This window comes from Cryptomeria japonica, chromosome 5 (assembly GCF_030272615.1).
Source record: "Cryptomeria japonica chromosome 5, Sugi_1.0, whole genome shotgun sequence".
In the NCBI taxonomy this organism is placed as follows: Eukaryota; Viridiplantae; Streptophyta; class Pinopsida; order Cupressales; family Cupressaceae; genus Cryptomeria; species Cryptomeria japonica.
The window spans coordinates 635,013,624-635,031,407 of record NC_081409.1 but is presented as its reverse complement, the minus strand read 5'-3'; the positions used below and the strand labels follow the sequence as shown (position 1 = coordinate 635,031,407).

Below are 17,784 nucleotides of genomic sequence, written 5' to 3'. Positions count from 1 at the left end.
CATTAGTCTTTTTTTAGTATCATAGTATCTGAGATGAGCAGTAAAATACATCTTTAAGCATTTTAAAGGCCTCAAAGCTTGTAGTTTTGACGGTCAATTTTTTTTAGTGTCATTTTTCTTTGAAGGCTGCCCTTCACAGTGATTACTGTTTTACTGCCTTTACCTAATGTAGTTCTACAAACAAAGAGGCGCTCAACACATTTTTTAACAGTTATGTGTATTGGTAAAATTTGCATACCGAAGGTATTTTTATATAATATTATGCTCATTTTAAGAGAATGTCTTAATATATGTACATATATAATTTTGTGTTAAGTTGTGTGAAGTTGGGCTCATTTTTTCACCCTTAATCTATTCTCTACACATCCTCCCCATACACTTACATTTGCACATATTATTCATTTATTGTGATATTTGTGATTCCACACATCTAGATACTCATCCTTTTGATCGTTCACCTACATGTTCAGTTTTTTAGTCATGGACTTGATCTCAAAAATTTCAAATTTCAAGATTAAGTTTGGTTGACTTTCATCCATTCTACTAGTTGTGTGACTCGACTAAACACACATTTTCATGATTTGGAGCTATTTGCTTATATTTAAATCATTCATTTACATTCATGTCCCATATAACATGTAATTATCCTCTTCCATCCTAGAATATGATACAAAGGGGCTTCTTGGGGATGGGACAACTTGGGGATGGGAACAACATTAGGTGGTTTCCTCGAGTTTGACATTATATAGATGAACTATTCACAAGAATGCATCCAATGTTTGATAACATGAAGATTGTTGTGTTTTAAGGATTCCATATGTATGTGTCAGTACGATGAATTATTATATAATGTATATATATTTTTATATAGTTGTCGCCTTTGTCTTCTCCAAAAATGGCCATAAATAATCTCGAATCTAAAATTCGAACACCAATCCCTGCATCTCTATGCCTTAGAAGCTTGGTGGAACATAGTCCTAGAAGTATTCAATGAACAAATGATAGTGAAATAGTTCAACTTGGAGCATTAAAAAGGGTGATGAATCTGCATATATATATTCTAGAGCACTCTTGTTTGTTGATCTTTTACACACATTTTCAAGGGTTGTTCTACTTGAACATTCTCCCTTGAAACATAATTTGTCAATGCTTCAAATGTATTTTTAAATATCCATCCTAGAATTATGATACTTAGGGACTTCTTGGGGATGGGGACAACTTGGAGATGGGAACAACATTAGGATGTTTCCTCAAGTTTGACGCTATATAGATTTACTATTCACAAGAATGTATCCAACGATTGATAGCATGAATATTGTATTGTTTTAAGGATTCTATATGTATGTGTCAATATGATGAATTATTATATAATGTATATATATTTTTATAGAGTTGTCACCTTTGTCGTCTCAAAAAATGGCCTTAAATAATCTCAAACTTGAAATTTGAACCCCAATCCATGCATCTCTGTGTCTTAGAAACTTGGTGGAACGTAGTCCTAGAAGTATTCAATGAGCAAATGATAGTGAAATAGTTCAACTTGGAGCATTAGAAAGAGTGATGAATATGCATATATACATTCTAGAGCACTTGTTGTTTGTTGATCTTTTACACACATTTTCAAGGGTTGTTCTACTTGAACATTCTTCCTTAAAACATAATGTCAATGGTCCAAACGTATTTTTAAATATTTCTAGTTTCAAATAGAAAAAAGAGCTAAGTAGACAAATATTAGGTAGGTGCATTATAGAGAAAAGGTACATTAAGTAGGGTCAAATCCACATAGAGGACATAAATGTGGATGAGGACCCGATCCTTATCCATGGATTCAATCTAAGAATAGAATATAGGCCAAACATAGAATCTCGTACAATATATAGAAAGATGCATCATTTTCTAGCTTACCAATATTAAGATCAAGAATCTACATCAAAGGGCATTCATTTTTTGGCTAGAGTTAAGTACCCTATCCATCATTTACTTTTGTAACTCAGCATTTAATATGTAATTATCCATGCAACTCGTAATCTTGAACCTAGGTTGTTTGTGTTGAGTTGTAAGCTTGTCATTTGATTAGCCTAGATTAAGGAACTTGTTCGATCTTACATGACCTAGTTTCTTTCTATGGGTTTTATTTCGTACTCTATTGCATTTATAATGCTATAACTTGTTTGTGATCCCTCTTTTATAGATCTTGTTCTCCCTTGTCTATACCATTAGGGTTTCACTTTTAGATTTTTTTAAGCCATTGATATTTCCTGTAACATCTTTGATTTGATCTCTTTTAAATACTTATTTATGATGAGACATTTGTTCCATTTTGTGGTAATTTGGAAATATATTATTGATTTTGGTAAATTATGTTGAATGCGACTTTTAAATGTGTTTTCTTGTGTGCTTAGTTTTGGTACAAGTGATTATTGAGCCAATTCATTGTTGGATTGGCTGAAAGGATCGTAATGCTGAGAGGGGGGAGGGGGCGGGGTGGGGAATCAATATTCCTACAAATTCAAAAACTTTCTTACAATTTCTAAACCTTTTACAGATATTTCAGATTCATCAATTAAGCGCATCAACATAAAATAGAAAATGCAGAATAAACAAGAAAACATAGCCACAAATGGAACATCGGATTTTATACGTGGAAAAACCAAATGGGAAAAACCACAGAGAGTGTTAACTCTCAAGATAATATATCTAGTTATATGGTGTTTACAAAATGGGTGGCTCAATGTTAAATTAAAAAAGTGGCTCACTGCCGAAATCCTCACTGTAATAGATATAAATGAACTAAGGAAGGTTGCATCTCCAAATGCATGAAATTCGTTCTATATTAATCTTAGATCATAACTCACAAAAATTATAGCAGATCTAGTAAAAGATCTTTGTACCACTATCCACAAACACCTGCAGCAGATCTAGTGAAGGATTACTGCAACACTGCTCTGTCGAACCAATCACTTGCAATAGATTTAGTAATGGATTACTGTAATGTTGTCTGCACTTTGACTTTACTCCAACTGCTTCACTATCCACAACTCACACTCCACACGTTGCACTCTTATCTACTATTTCTCATTCACATCTCACTCACTCATTATTCATTCCTCTGCATGTTTGCTAAATGCATATACACATATATATATACCAGAATGTTTACACATCTAGATAACATGTCGACCAAGCACAAGAAACACATTATCCAATAAAGCCTTAATAAAAAAACTTGATAACTAAGTCAGCCTCCACAAGGTCTCTACACACTTTATTTACACAATTCATTCACTGATGCATATTCCTTAATTATCGGAAGAGAACATGGGTCAACCAGACCCATAAGCACAAAACTCTAAGCACAACAACTCCAAACTACAAAATGTTGGCAATATGAAGGAATTGATTATGTGTTGCATTGATGTCAACACTAGCTGTTATGATTGGTTATCGACAGATAGATTTTAGTTACCGGTAGAAGAACTAGTGTTACCGACTGAAGGGACTATCAGTTGGATACTACCAACACGTTTGGATCAATGGAATATGTTTGGTTTGATGTTTCTGGAGTATGTTTTGGTCAGTTAGTATTGACTTGATGATCGAATGCTATCATACACTCTAGTAAGCCTATACCGGTAAGGGTTTAAAGTTTTACTGACAGAGCTTTTACTGAGAATCTTTGACAGGATGCATAAGTGGTGTTGGTGCGGCTTCTAGATGGAATTCAGGATGTTGAAGGTGATATTTATTCGTGCCTCGACTGATTGGAGACATCGCTTTGGCGTGATGAATCTATTTGGGTCTAGGTTATGGACCGATATCATGTTGCGTGTTCTCTACATGTTACTGGGATGATTTATGGATTGGTTAATGTTGTTTTGGTCTAAAACCAACATGGTATATCATTGTAATATGGATGTATGTAAAGATCTTATTGAAATATTTTTTAGGTGGCCGACCTAATTGGTTTAGGCCTTAGGGTTTGTATAAATTGATGTAAGATCTCATTGTAGACCGTGGCGGTAATGGTCATGGAATGAAATATCATATGCGAAGGAGATTTGGTCGATCATAGGTGATCGAATTGGGTTTATATAAGAGCTCAAAGGCCTCTGGTATTGAGCTTAACCGGGACTGTAATCAGGCATGGTAGATGCTATCATTGGCAGTTCATTCTTCTGGTTATATTGAGGTGGTTATAACCTCTTTGTAGTCAGTGAGACTCCTTTGTAATAAGTAGTATGCTCTAGGCAGTGTGCCTCCCTATATGTGCAAGCCCCTTATTGTATCACATACTTTCTACAGAAGTATCATCTGACTATGGGTAGGCTTCCCACCGTGGTTTTTCCCTTTACCGAGTTTTCCACGTACAAATCATGGTGTTATGTGATATGGTTGCATTATGTTGGTTTTCTATTTCATTCTTAAGTTTTATTGCTTACCGGTATCTATTTTTGCTATTCCGGTATTTAATGTTTATGTGCTCTGGTTAAAGGTTATAAAGTGGTTTGATTAATATAATCTGTTGACAACTGATTTAGCCCCCCCCCTTCTTAGTTGTCCACCGGTTATTCTAACAATTGGTATAAGAGCTTTGATCCTATTTTGTAGAAGCTTAACCGCTTTAGGTAGATCCTATGGCAACTAATAATTCAAATCCACCGGCAACTATTTTCAGAATTGATGGATAAATCATCTACAAAGGTTATGTGAGATAAATTGTAAACTCCGAATGAAGGTGACCCTATTGTCAAAATTGCTAAACTTGATGGTTACTGGGTAAGATATGAGAACTTGAAGATGGAAGATAATGAAAGAATTGCTACATTTATGGAAAGAGTAAATGAGATTGTCATGGGAATTCGATGTTATGGAGGATCTTTGAGTGAAGATGAAATAGTTTCTAAAGTTTTGAGAGCCCTACCACCGGCTTAGAAGATGAAGGCTACTACAATTAATGAATTGAGAACAATGGCAAACACTTCAGTTAACAGAGACATTCCGATTGGGAAATCATTTGCTTTTGAGCTTGAAGAATTAGGACCCTCTGGAGCTGCAAAATTGGAACCTGTTTTTCATGCATCATCATCTACCAACAAAAGTGATTGGAAAGCCCTATATGCAAAAGAATTTGAAGATACGAGGAAAGAGGATGAATGATTTGAGCAACTTTAAGCCCTATTTGCTAGAAGAGTACCTAAAGGACCGACAAGAAGTAAGTATGAAGGAAAAAACACCTTTTAAATATTTTGCATGTAATAAAATTGGTCATTTTGCACTAGATGTCTTGAGAAGAATGCAAGATTTGAAGAAAGAGTTAGAAATCATTTAAGCCTAATCAGAACAAATATAGATTCAAGAAAAACAAACTATGCTACATAGCGGATGAGGAAGGAGTAAGTGACGACTCAGAGGATGAACCGACAGGAGACTCTGCTAGTGGATTCGACAATGGAAAGGAATGGGTGTTCTATGCTTTAAAGGAAGATGAACTGGAACTGGTTATCAAGAATGAAGAAAAGGCCCTGGCAGCAAAAGTTGAAGACAAAGATGAATGGGTAATTGATAGTGGATGCTCACATCATATGACTGGAGATAAAAGAAAACTTCTGTCCCTACAAGACTACAATGCGGTCAAGTCGGATTTGGGGATGACAAAACATGCATGATCAAAGGTAAAGGTATTATTTCTGTGGATGGCAAGCATAGTACTGATAATGTCTACCATGTAGAAGGTTTAAAGCATAATCTTTTAAGTGTTGGTCAATTGGTGGATAAGAGATTCCAACTTCAGTTCAAAGATGGAAAATGCAAAATCATTAATAGAATTGGTTTGGAGATTGCAACCAGTACTGACTAGAGGTAATATCTTTCACTTGAACACCAGTGATAAGACATGTTTGATTGCTCATATTGATGAGAGTTAGTTATAGCATAAGAGGTTGTGTCATGTTAATTTTGATTGTATTGTTAAGATCAGTTCAACAAAGGCAGTTAGAGATATACCTAAGATTATAAAGCCTCATAATCCGATATGCAAGGAATGTCAATTGGGAAAGCAAGTTATAACTTCTTTTAAGAGCATACATGATAAATCTAATGATGTGATTGATTTGATTCATACTGACTTATGTGGTCCAGCAAGGACCAGAAGCTTTCAAGGTGATAGGTACTTCATGCTAATAATTGATGATTATTCTATAATGATGTGGGTGACTTTTATAAGGGAGAAATCTGAAGCTTTTGAGAAATTCAAGATCTTTAATAGTTCACATCTCATGAATTTAATAGTTTTTGTGAGATAAATGGAATTAGGAGACAGTTATCTGCACCCCAGATTCCTTAGCAGAATGGAGTAGTGGAAAAGAAGAATAGAAACATTTTGAATGCAAAAAGAACCATGATGATGGAAGCCAAATTGCCTCACATCTACTGGAGAGAAGCAATGAGTACAACAGTCTACACATTCAATAAAGTTCATATCAAAGGTGAAACCAGTAAGACTCCTTATGAATTATGGTTTGGACATACACCTACTCTTAAATATTTCAGAATTTTTGGAAGTAAATGTTATATCAAAAGGGATGATTCAATTGGGAAGTTTGATCCTAGATGTGATGAAGAGATATTTCTTGGATATTCAATTCAGAGCAAAACATATAGATGTTATAACAAAAGATTGCAGAAAATTGTGGAGAGCGCAAATGTGAAAGTGGATGAGCAATACAAAGATCAATCTATATCATATGACAGAGAACCGACAGTGGAAGTGATCATAACTAATCCGTCAATGCCTCAACCGGTACAAGACACTGAGACAGTTACACCGATACAATCAGAAAAATCAACTGTGTCTGATGATCAAAATAGAGAACCTGAAGTTCAACAGACACCAAGGTATGTAAGATCAAATCATTCTAAAGATCAAATCATTGGAGACAGGAACAAGGGAGTTATGACAAGAAGAAGACTGGCAAATGAAGAGGTATGTCTTATTTGTCAAATTGAACTGACATATATTATTGAAGCTTGTAAAGATAAACATTGGTTAAAGGCTATGGAAGATGAATTAGATCAGATAGAGAAGAATAAGACTTGGACTTTAATACCCGGTCTAAAAATAAGAATGTTATTGGAACTAAATGGGTTTTTAGAAATAAGCTAAATGAGGATGGTCAAGTTTTAAGAAACAAGGACAGATTGGTTTGTAAAGGATATCCTCAAATGAAAGGAATTGATTATGGTGAGACATTTCCACCGGTAGCTAGAATTGAAGCTGTTAGACTATTTATTGCCTATGCAGCATACAAGAACTATAAGGTCTATCAAATGGATGTTAAATGTACATTTTTGAATGGTGAATTTGAGGAATAAGTATACACTGAGAAACCTTATGGATTTTCACTGACATATGACAAAGATATGGTTTGCAGGTTAAAGAAAACATTATATGGATTGAAACAAGCTCCTAGAGCTTGGTATGCAAGGTTGGATAAATATCTTTTGAAACTTGGTTTTACTAAAGACAGTGCTGATAGTAATTTATATTACAAGATCATTGATGGTGATATTCTGATTATTGAAATATTTGTTGATGATATTGTAGACATATAAAAATGACCATATTCCTAAATGAATATTTAATGTTCATTTTATCCTCATTCCTCTATTTAGTTAAATCTAATTTAATTAAATCACCCATATTCTCCTATTTAATTAAATAAATTATTCAATTTATTTATTTAAATTCACTTAACCCCTTTTATATCATTTAATTGAATAAATCATTTTATTTAATTAAATCCCTTCTCTCTACTTTTTAATTAAATTTACATTTAATTAAATAGTTCACCCAATTAAAGAAATCTAATTTATTTAAATTCCCAACTTGCAACCAAATTGAAATAAAGTAATTTATTTTAATTAAATTCTATTTTCCTCACCCACTTGCATTTTCCTACATCTCCCACTTGCATTTTCCTACATCTCTTCCTAATTTCTTCTAGAATCCATCTAATCCTAATCAATTAACCTAAACCCATCAATTATCCCCTTTCCCTAAATTTGAGGAGGTCACTTCTCAAATTTGGAGTAAAGTCTTCAAAAGGCATTAAAGCCGTTATGCCTTCAACAAGTTAACTTGTTGAATAACCCCAAATTTGGAAGGACTCTTACAAGTTTGTTCCCAAAGTCTTCAAACCATTAATGGTTAACTAACTCTTAGAGGCATGGTTCGAGACTTTTTGCCTAACTTAACCCTCATCTAACCCAGGGGTCTCATCAAACATTCATTGCTTTGACCATGATTATCCCTTTAACCTTTGCTCAAGAGTTTATCCTTTGGTTAAGAGTTTTATCTAATGGATAACCTTAACCTAACCTTAACCCTTACCTCCTAAGGTAACCATGAGGTCTTCTCAAGTATTTAATGCTTCTTACATCTCCTCTCAAGCAGTCTTATGTTGACAATTGTCACCATTTCATTGGTGGAAATTGTAAACATGGATTGATAACTTTCAATCCTGACCCTTGATTAGATCCTTCAATCCAGACCATCCATTGCCCTATTTCTTCTATAAATAGAGCCTTCATTTCTCCATTTCAAGGATCCAAGCTTTTAGCATCTCACTTATACTCAATTTTAGCATGCATCTAGCCTCTCTTTGTAATAGAAATTAATCTAATAAGCATTTTAGAGCATTTCTATTTTCATTAGCTTAAATCATATAACTAGTATATCATGTTAGGATAGTATTGCTACTATCCTTGTCATCTTATAATCTAGTTTAAACTCATTTGTAGAATCATGCATAAATAGGATGCATTCATGTTAAAATCAATCTATAGCATCCCTCGTTCTTGCATTCGTCATCCCTAAGTCACTTTTCTCAATAATCTGAGAGAAAAGGCATTGGCTTGAGGGACCTTGTGAGTTAGAGAACCATGTAACCTACTTTGGGAAGTTGAGTCATTCCTCATGACTCCATAACTTGTACCAAGAAGTCCTATGAGTGTGTGTGGACAAGCCCTTTGAAACATCATTTTCACATTTTGAGTTTCATCGCCCCGCTTTTCCCACATTCATTTCTGGCACCCACTGTGGGGATAAACCCCATTAATCAAATCGGTTTTTGAATTTGACCAACTTTACAGGTACGCGGGAAACAAGAATTGACGCATTAGGAATTTTTCTTAGCGCATCCGGTATACTATTCGGCGCATTGGACTCATTCCATAGTGCGTAGAAACCACCCCTTAGCGCATAGAATTTTAAAAGTTTTCCTGTAGCTTTCAGCGCTGGAATTTAACAGTCCAGCACATTTGTAAAACAGTTCAACGTGTAAGGTCTATCTGATAGCGCATCCGGGGAATTCAGTAGCGCGTACAGTGTATTCTGTAGCGCATCACAAACAGAAGACAAAAAATAATTTGTAGCAGGGAACTCAAAAGATAGACTTGTAGAAGTCCACAAAGTCGTCATTTTTCTAACTGATTATCTGTTTGTTTTGCAGGTTACTAATGGTTTAAATTGCAAATTGGGAGCTTATTTTTATTTAAGCTAGATTTAGAGTAATTGATTTTTTTACTAACTTCACTAAGTTAGTTAAAAATTTTAATTTCTTTCATTTCTTGTTTAAAGTTAAAAATTGAACTCACATTTTATTTGGAAACTTAAAAAGAACCATAACAAAAATCTTTCTTCCTTTCCTAGGAGAAAAACTTTCATTTGGGCATCTAAAAAGGACAAACAATTTTTCATTTTGCCAAAAAGCTTTAAAAAGAATCTCACCATCCTTTGGTGTATAAAAGGATCAACCTTTAATTTTTGCAAGGTAAAAGAACTTCACTTGTCCAAATTCATTCAAAGTTAAAGAGGGAAGATCTTCCCCTTTAGTCGATTTCTTTTGTTGACCAAACATCGAAGTTTTGCTTTGTTGACCAGGTTCTTTTCCTAGATTAAATAATCATTGATTTGAAGGGATAAAATAAACACCATGTTTTTGTGGAGCAACATCTCCATATAGATTTTACCAAACCATTGCAATAAAAAGTTAAAAAGAACACTTGTTTGCTTTGCTGCAAAAGTGGAAAGAATATGCTCTCCCCTTAACTAGGTGATCAAAAGGCCAAACCACTCTTATGCTTTCAATGTTTATTGCATTAAATCCTTTAGCAGGCTTGCCTTCCCGAGGGGTTGAAAAACTCTTAAAGCCATTCTTTGGTCAGTGTGAAGGGAACGACCTAAGTGGGAAACGAATTTGATGTCAAGTGTTCCAACCCACTATAATCAAAAGTGGAAAGTGACGAAAGTCCTTTTCAACGGTTGCACGCAGCGATTACCCTTCCCCCAGTATCCTTGAGATACATAAAACCTTTGTTCTAAAGGTTGGGAAGCCTTCTAAGAGAGTTTATCACTAACGACCGAATAAGAAGCCTCATTACGAACTTTAGTATAGAAACTTTGAGTCGAATCAGTATCCAAACATTTGTAATATCATAGTGCAAGGGTGGGGAATAATCCGCCCCCAAGATCGCTCACCATATATCTCCCAAGATAATTATTCAATTGTGAAGCAATTCACTTTGGGTTAATTTCTAGCAAAAGACAAAAAAACGGGTGCGCCCTAGGGGTGACAAGGCTGTTTGAGCTAACGGAGTATCAAGACTAGTGGGCTATGATATTACTTATGGCCCTTGAATAAAAAGTCTGACTGAATTGAATGTTGTTGTATCTAAACCTATTAAAACATTGGGGATTTGAACACATCCTCACAGAACATACACTCATTGTTTAGACTAAGCAAAATGGTTGCTTCTTTTGTGTCGTGCTTTCATTTATTACTTCAGAAAATCATCCATCATCATTGAAAACAAAGTTCCAAAAATTGCTAGAAAAACCTCCAAGTCAAACTATCAGGGCAGTCTAGTGCATAAGAGCAACTTCTTAGCGCATAGAAACCATCTTTTAGCGCACTCGAACTTCACTTTAGCGCTTCATCAAAATCCAACACTGACAGTTTAAACTTAGCGCTTTCTGGAAACATTCTGGCACGTTGAAGCAACAACTTAGTGCGTAGGGATCAATATTTAGTGCATAGAGACCAGCAGTTAGCACATTGGCAGCCCATATTAGTGCATAACCTTTTAGACCAAAACAAATTCAAAGCAGCCAGTTAGCGCGTCACAGAGGGCAGCTTAGCGCGCGGAGTCTGTTCTCTAGTGCATTGAAGAAATTCAGTAGCGCATTGCGTTTTTGTCTTAGCGTGTAGCAAAAACTGATAAAATAGGGGGCAAAATAGAAGGTATTTTTGAAAAATTAGGAAACAGTTTAGGAAGCCTTCCTTCCTCAGCTTGAACTTCATCAAACAAAAAATCAAATCGAAGTATCAAAACTACTCCAAACGCAAGTTTTCCATAAAACAAAGTTGTCAAAATCTGAAAACTAGTCGCAAGATAAAACACATCTCTCCTATCAAAATCAGGAAACATCATTACAAGTATCAACAGGTCCTTCAATCAAATGGATTTCTATCCAAAAACACACTTGTTTTAAATTCCAAGTTGTCAAATCGAGTTTCCATATCGGGAAAGCTCGTATTCCATATCATTTGATGCGCTTTGTCGTGAGGGAGCATCTAAACCTTCATTTAATAAAGTAAAAATTAAGTTTCCAAAACAAACTAACCAAATCCAAAACACATCAAAGGAAACCATTGATCTCTTGTGCATGACTAATCCTCATATTCTGAGAAGAAAGAGTATTTATCATAATACTAAGTTGAGGAAACAACAACCCAGTTCTCTAAAACTTGTCAAACGGAATAAATTTTTATAAATCAATCGCCAACTCTTCAAATCTCATCGCACATTCCTTCGTCATATGCACTTGTATCTTCAAGAAAAAACCAACGAATTTGACAAAGAACCATTGAGGAGTAGAGCATTCTGTCAAAAATCAACATCCAGTCAACGCCTAAATCAAGGAGGAAAGATCAATCCGACCTTATTCCCTGAAGTGTGCATCACTTACAATATACTGCGATTTGAACCACCAACCCCTGAACAAAACATCGAAGAGGAGTTTGTTCCCTTTGTCACATAATGTTTCTACTAGATGCCCGTTGTTACTCTCTCTCAACAAAACAAACAAAGCGAAACACAACCGGAGTCCAGCATGGGTCGAAGATTATCAAACCCCTTCGAATGTCCCAATCTAGAAGACACCAAAATTTCTGAGGAACTCCTTCAAGAGTGTCAAGAAAGCGCTTCATTTCAAAAACTTATGGAAAAACTCATAGAAACCGACAAAGAAAAATGCCTACTCATGCTCACAAGCAAAGGAGCTAAACTCCCTGAAGACTTTGATACTGACATGTTTAGAACAAGGTCTCGACATTATGATTATCAAGAACGACAAAGAGAGGAAGAAACACGTGACCCTGAACAAAACATACCTGAGCAAGATCTACCAGAACAAAATTTACCCGAACAAAACATCCCTAAGCAAAACATACCTCAACACACGCCATTTCAGCTTAAAAACAATGCGAGGGAAGAACTATTCCCTCGACAAACAAATGCACCTTTAATTACTCTCACTCAACAAATGCAAATGTTGCAAAGACAAATGTAAGACATGCAACAAGGGACAACAATACGGTACTCCTTGACAGAAATTTGTCCTTATGCTTTTGACAGACAGTTAAACATGGTACCTTTTCCCCCAAACTCAGATATTCCCAAATTTGACAAATATGATGGGAAAAACAATCCTTGTGACCATGTTCGGGAATTTTGTACCATGAGTTTTGAATTTTCTCATGATGACACCTATTTGATGAGGTTATTCCCAAGAAGCTTGGGAGGACAAACAATGGGATGGTTATCCAAAATCACACCTCCTGTGAGATCATTTGATGAATTAGTCAACAAATTCATAACTCAATATTCCTACAACATTCAACACGCTATCACTATGCTAGATGTCTGTAACACCAAGCAGAAAAACAATGAAACATTCATGGTATTCCTTCAACATTGGCGAAGTATGGTTTCGAGATATCCTCGAGATGTGCCTGAAAAAGAAAAGATGAAAATTTTCATCGACAACTTGAATAGTGAGATGAGTTACATCCTCAAACTTCAATGCATACCATCTTTTGCCAAATTGATTGAAAATGGCATCCAAGTATAGGAGGCATGTGTGAAAAAAGGAACATTGAGATTCTTCAAAGAAGGAACAAATTCATTCAACTACAACAACCCAAACAACAACTTAGACAAATCCAGATTCTGGACCAGAAGCAAAAACACTGGAAATGAAAGAGGAAACGAAGCAAATGATGCAAAATCCAAGCAACCAGTGCTTGCGTTATCAGGTAATCCTCAAGCTACAAAGAATCCAAAAGGTGCTAACCAAGGCACTAACACTTATGCACCAAAATGCCAATCAAGATCATCTCAACGCAAACAACACCAACAATACCCAAAGCCATAACACTAATCGAGGACCAAATACAAACTCACGAGGTAACACCAACAACTTTCCAAAACGCATTTACACACCCCTAGGGCAATCATTGGAGTCAACATTTAGAGAACTCATGGCAAACAAAATTATATCCTTACCAGCGATCAACAACTTTGAACCACAAATCAAACCACCCTGGTGGAATGTCTCACACTTTTGTGATTTTCATCGCAACAAAGGTCATCAAACAAATGATTGCATGAGACTGGAAAACATTGTTCAAATATGATTGATAGAGGCGATTTAACAGTCGATGGTCTCAAGACAAACGATAACCATGGAGCCTTTAAGAATCCTCTTCCAAACTACAAGGATGGAGCTTCAACCTCAAATGATACACATGGAGCTTGTATCAATCACATATATAATAACACCATCAATCACATATCGGCCGAAGACAATCAAGTAAACGTCATCACAATCAAAGACAAGCGTGAACATGAATCCGTCAATGTAACAACCAAAGCTCAAAAATATGTCTTGAAGGGGCACACATCAACAACAAACACCATACCCAAGATTCAATATGACCTAGTCAGTCAACTACGCAAAACTCCTGCTCAAATATCTATACTGGAGTTGCTAAAACTTTCACCAAAATACAAAGACATCTTAGAACAAGCACTATTGGAAACAAATGTACCTCAAGATCTTGATGCTGACAAATTCCAAGCCATGGTGGCTCATATGACAGGGCCTCATAACCTTACCTTTTCTGAGCATGATAATGTCTCATTGAGCCATCCACACAATACTCCACTCCATATTGAAGTCTTGGTCTACAAGCATCGAGTCAAAAGAGTACTAATAGATGGAGGAGTTGGACTCAATATCTGTACCTTGAAACTTATCCGTGCATTAGGCTTCTCTGAGCAATCTATTGATCCATGCAAATAGATCACTATCAAAGCATATGATGATGAAGAAAGATCATCAAAGGAACAATAATGTTGCCAATTCAAGTAGGACCAATACAAAAGGACACTATGTGCCAAGTCTTAGACATAGATCTCACATATAATATCTTATTGGGTCGACCTTGGATACATGAAATGCAAGCAGTACCTTCTAATTATCACTAGTGTGTTAAGTTCCTCTACAATGGACAAGAGATTTCTATATCAGTAGATCACAAAGAAATGAGACTCGGACTCGGCTCGGACTCGGCAAGGCCGATTCGGACTCGGACTCGGGACTCGGCGTCAGACTCGGCTCCAGACTCGGCTGGACTCGGGAAAGTGAAAAACTCAAGAAATTTAGAGATTTTTAAAGATTTAAAACTTGTTTCAGACACCCTTTATTGAATACACCTTAAAGACACAAAAACATCATTAAACTCGGCTCATTTGATTACATACACAAGTATACATCAATCACATAAGCATAAACGCAAATTGTAGCTGAAGAAAATAAGAAACATAGATATATAAATATTGTCAAATGTATACAATATTATAAAACTCATGGAATAAAAAATCCAAGTCATCATATGATCATCATCAAATGTTTCATACAAATACCAAAGGTAAATAGTAAATACTAAATAGTAAATACAACTACAAGTGTACAAACCTATGGCTGAGAGGGCCGTGCACCCTCTCGCCCTGGTCCCCTGCGAAGGCATTTAAAGTAGGTCCTGGATGATTCAGCAGCCATAGTTGCTCCCCGTGACACCATGCCATGCTCACCAACATCAGGAACGGTTGTGTCATGCTCACCAACATCAGGAACAGCTGTGTCACTCTGAGTCTCAGTATTTCCTGTCTCTGCTCGTGCTCTCTACTCCTCCTCTGCCATGGCTACAGCCTCAGCCTCTATATCTACCTGGTCGATCCAATCAATGTCATCATCACTAAATACAGCTGTAGGAGTCCCAGGAGCTGTCTGATTCTCATTGGCCCACTCTGCTTCAAGATCAACCTCATCTAGAATGATAGGAGACATGTCAACTGTTGCATTCTTTCTCATTCTCAGGCGGAGGTTGTAGTGAACAAAGACGAGATCATTCATCTTCTCCACAGATAATCTATTGCGCCTCTTGGAGTGTATGTGCTCAAACATACTCCAATTGCGCTCACAACCTGATGCGCTGCATGGTTGGCTTAAGATATGAATGGCCAACTTCTGAACATTTGGTGTCTCTAGGCCAAAAAAGTTCCACCAATGATCTGAGTTTGAAATGAGAAAAAAAAAAAAAATCAGTCTCACTCATGAACTCATTTAACAAGTTACAATATAGTATTGAATAAAACTAAAATTAAGCCTAACAATTTATTTTTACCTGGCATCATAGTTGTCCTACCGTCTTTGGCGACAGGACGAGAGAAGGTCTCCCCTTGTGCATCTGAGAACATCTGTAGCTCTCGAAAAAGATCTATCTGATAAGTACCAGCAGGTCCCATCTTCTCCATGATTGCATATAGCCCATTAAGGACCTCCGCATCAGCCTTGAAAGAAGGGATAAAACAGAATGCCGGATTCAGATAATAGGCTGCCACATGGATGGGCCTATGTAGCTGATGATGCCATCTCCTATCAATGATCTCCCAAATGGGACCATACTTGCTCTCATCTGCTCCATAGACAAATCTGATGGCCTCCTTCGCCCTATCCATGCCCTCATATATATAGCCCATTGCGGGCTTATCTCCATCCGCAACTTGCAACAAAACCACCAAGGGCTTAACAAACTGCAAAATTGAAAATATTGTGTAATTTAGAAAAATGAGCAAATAAGAGAATACATATAATAAGTTATAAAACATGAAGCTAAATTGTAGAATTTATAAAAAAATTACCTTCACTATCTCATCACAAGGGACCCAAAAGCCTTGCTCATCAAAAATGCAGTCTGCCATCTCTATCCCTGCAGGGGTGGTAGCATAGGATGAGGAAGACCACTCCTCACCAACAATTATACGTCTCAAGGCAGGCTTAGACCTAAGCATGGACTGCAATGTGAGGAAGTTTGTGGCAAATCTTGTGATTCCTGGACGATGCAACTCCTTCTGCTCTGTGTATTGTCTCATAAGAGCCAACACCCATGAATGATTATATACAAATTTGCAGACATTTCTTGCCCTTTCTACACATCTCTTGACCCATGGGATTTTTCCAATATCCTCCAACATGAGGTCAATGCAATGAGCAGCACATGGAGTCCAAACTATAGATGGGTGCCTCTCCATTAATAGTCTACCTGCAGCAACATAATTTGTTGCATTGTAAATTGTAATTAATGGAGGTACAAACTACAAGATAGTAATTAATTTGCAAACAAAATTAGTTTGTAATCAAAAGTTTACCTGCAGCAACATAATTTGTTGCATTGTCGGTCACCACCTGTACCACGTTCTCCTCACCCACATCTTCAATCACCTCCTCTATCTGCTCACATAGGTAGGTGGCATTCTTGCAATGGGCAGAGGCATCAATGGACTTGATGAAAACGGTGCCCCCTGAAATAAAAAAATTAAGCTAGGTCAATGATCATTCAATAAACCATTAGATAAAAAATAAAAAATTAAAGACTATATGAAACTAAAATTAATCAATCACCTGCAGAAGAAACAAGAAAATTAAGGAGATTTCTATTTCTTCTATCCGTCCAACCATCAGTCATGATGGTGCAACCTTTAGTGCTCCATATGTGGCGTTGTTCATCTAAGTCCTTTTTCACATCATCCACCATTTGAGACAAAATGGGTCCCCTCAAATCACCCTCACTGGGGCTTTGAACCCCGCCCCGCATATGGTAATGGCATCAACCATTTGTTGCCAATAAGGAGACCTGTTGCAAAGAAACTCAATGAGATAAGTTAAGTATAAAAATTCAATGAGATAAGTTAAGTATAAAAATTAAAACAATCAAAGTTATCAAACATAAAAGTTAGTAAAACATTCACCTGGCTACAAAAAATGGAATACAGTTGTAGCTCCAAAACCTGCCAATTGCCATTTTAGCAGCATCATGGACCTCCTTGTTCCAACCCATACCCTCAAGTGACGGTTGGGACCCAGGAATAGTGCGAGGCACAAAGAAGGAATCCAACCTAGATTTACGAATCCTAGGTCCAATGGTAACATTCCCACTACAACTACTAGTGGTAGGAGCATGAGAAGTGGCGGTGGCACTGCCACTTATAGAAGCAGAAGTAGAAACGGAAGCACCAGCAATAGCAAACTGAGTGGGACGATATGGAGGTAAGGAAGAAGGGCCTCCAACACAATTTAACTGTGTCCCTCTTCCTAAGACT

At 36.5% G+C, this 17,784-nt stretch overlaps 1 protein-coding gene across 1 annotated transcript; it reads right to left on the bottom strand.

Annotated features, from left to right (window-relative positions):
- Positions 1-15,118: 15,118 nt before the first annotated feature.
- On the bottom strand, positions 15,119-16,436 carry LOC131875640 (uncharacterized). The gene is made up of 2 exons (XM_059220233.1): positions 16,327-16,436; positions 15,119-16,218 (listed from the first exon to the last, which is right to left on the bottom strand). Exons 1-2 carry the CDS (start codon positions 16,384-16,386, stop codon positions 15,757-15,759), a joined length of 522 nt encoding a protein of 173 aa, XP_059076216.1. The 5' UTR covers positions 16,387-16,436; the 3' UTR covers positions 15,119-15,756.
- Positions 16,437-17,784: the final 1,348 nt, after the last annotated feature.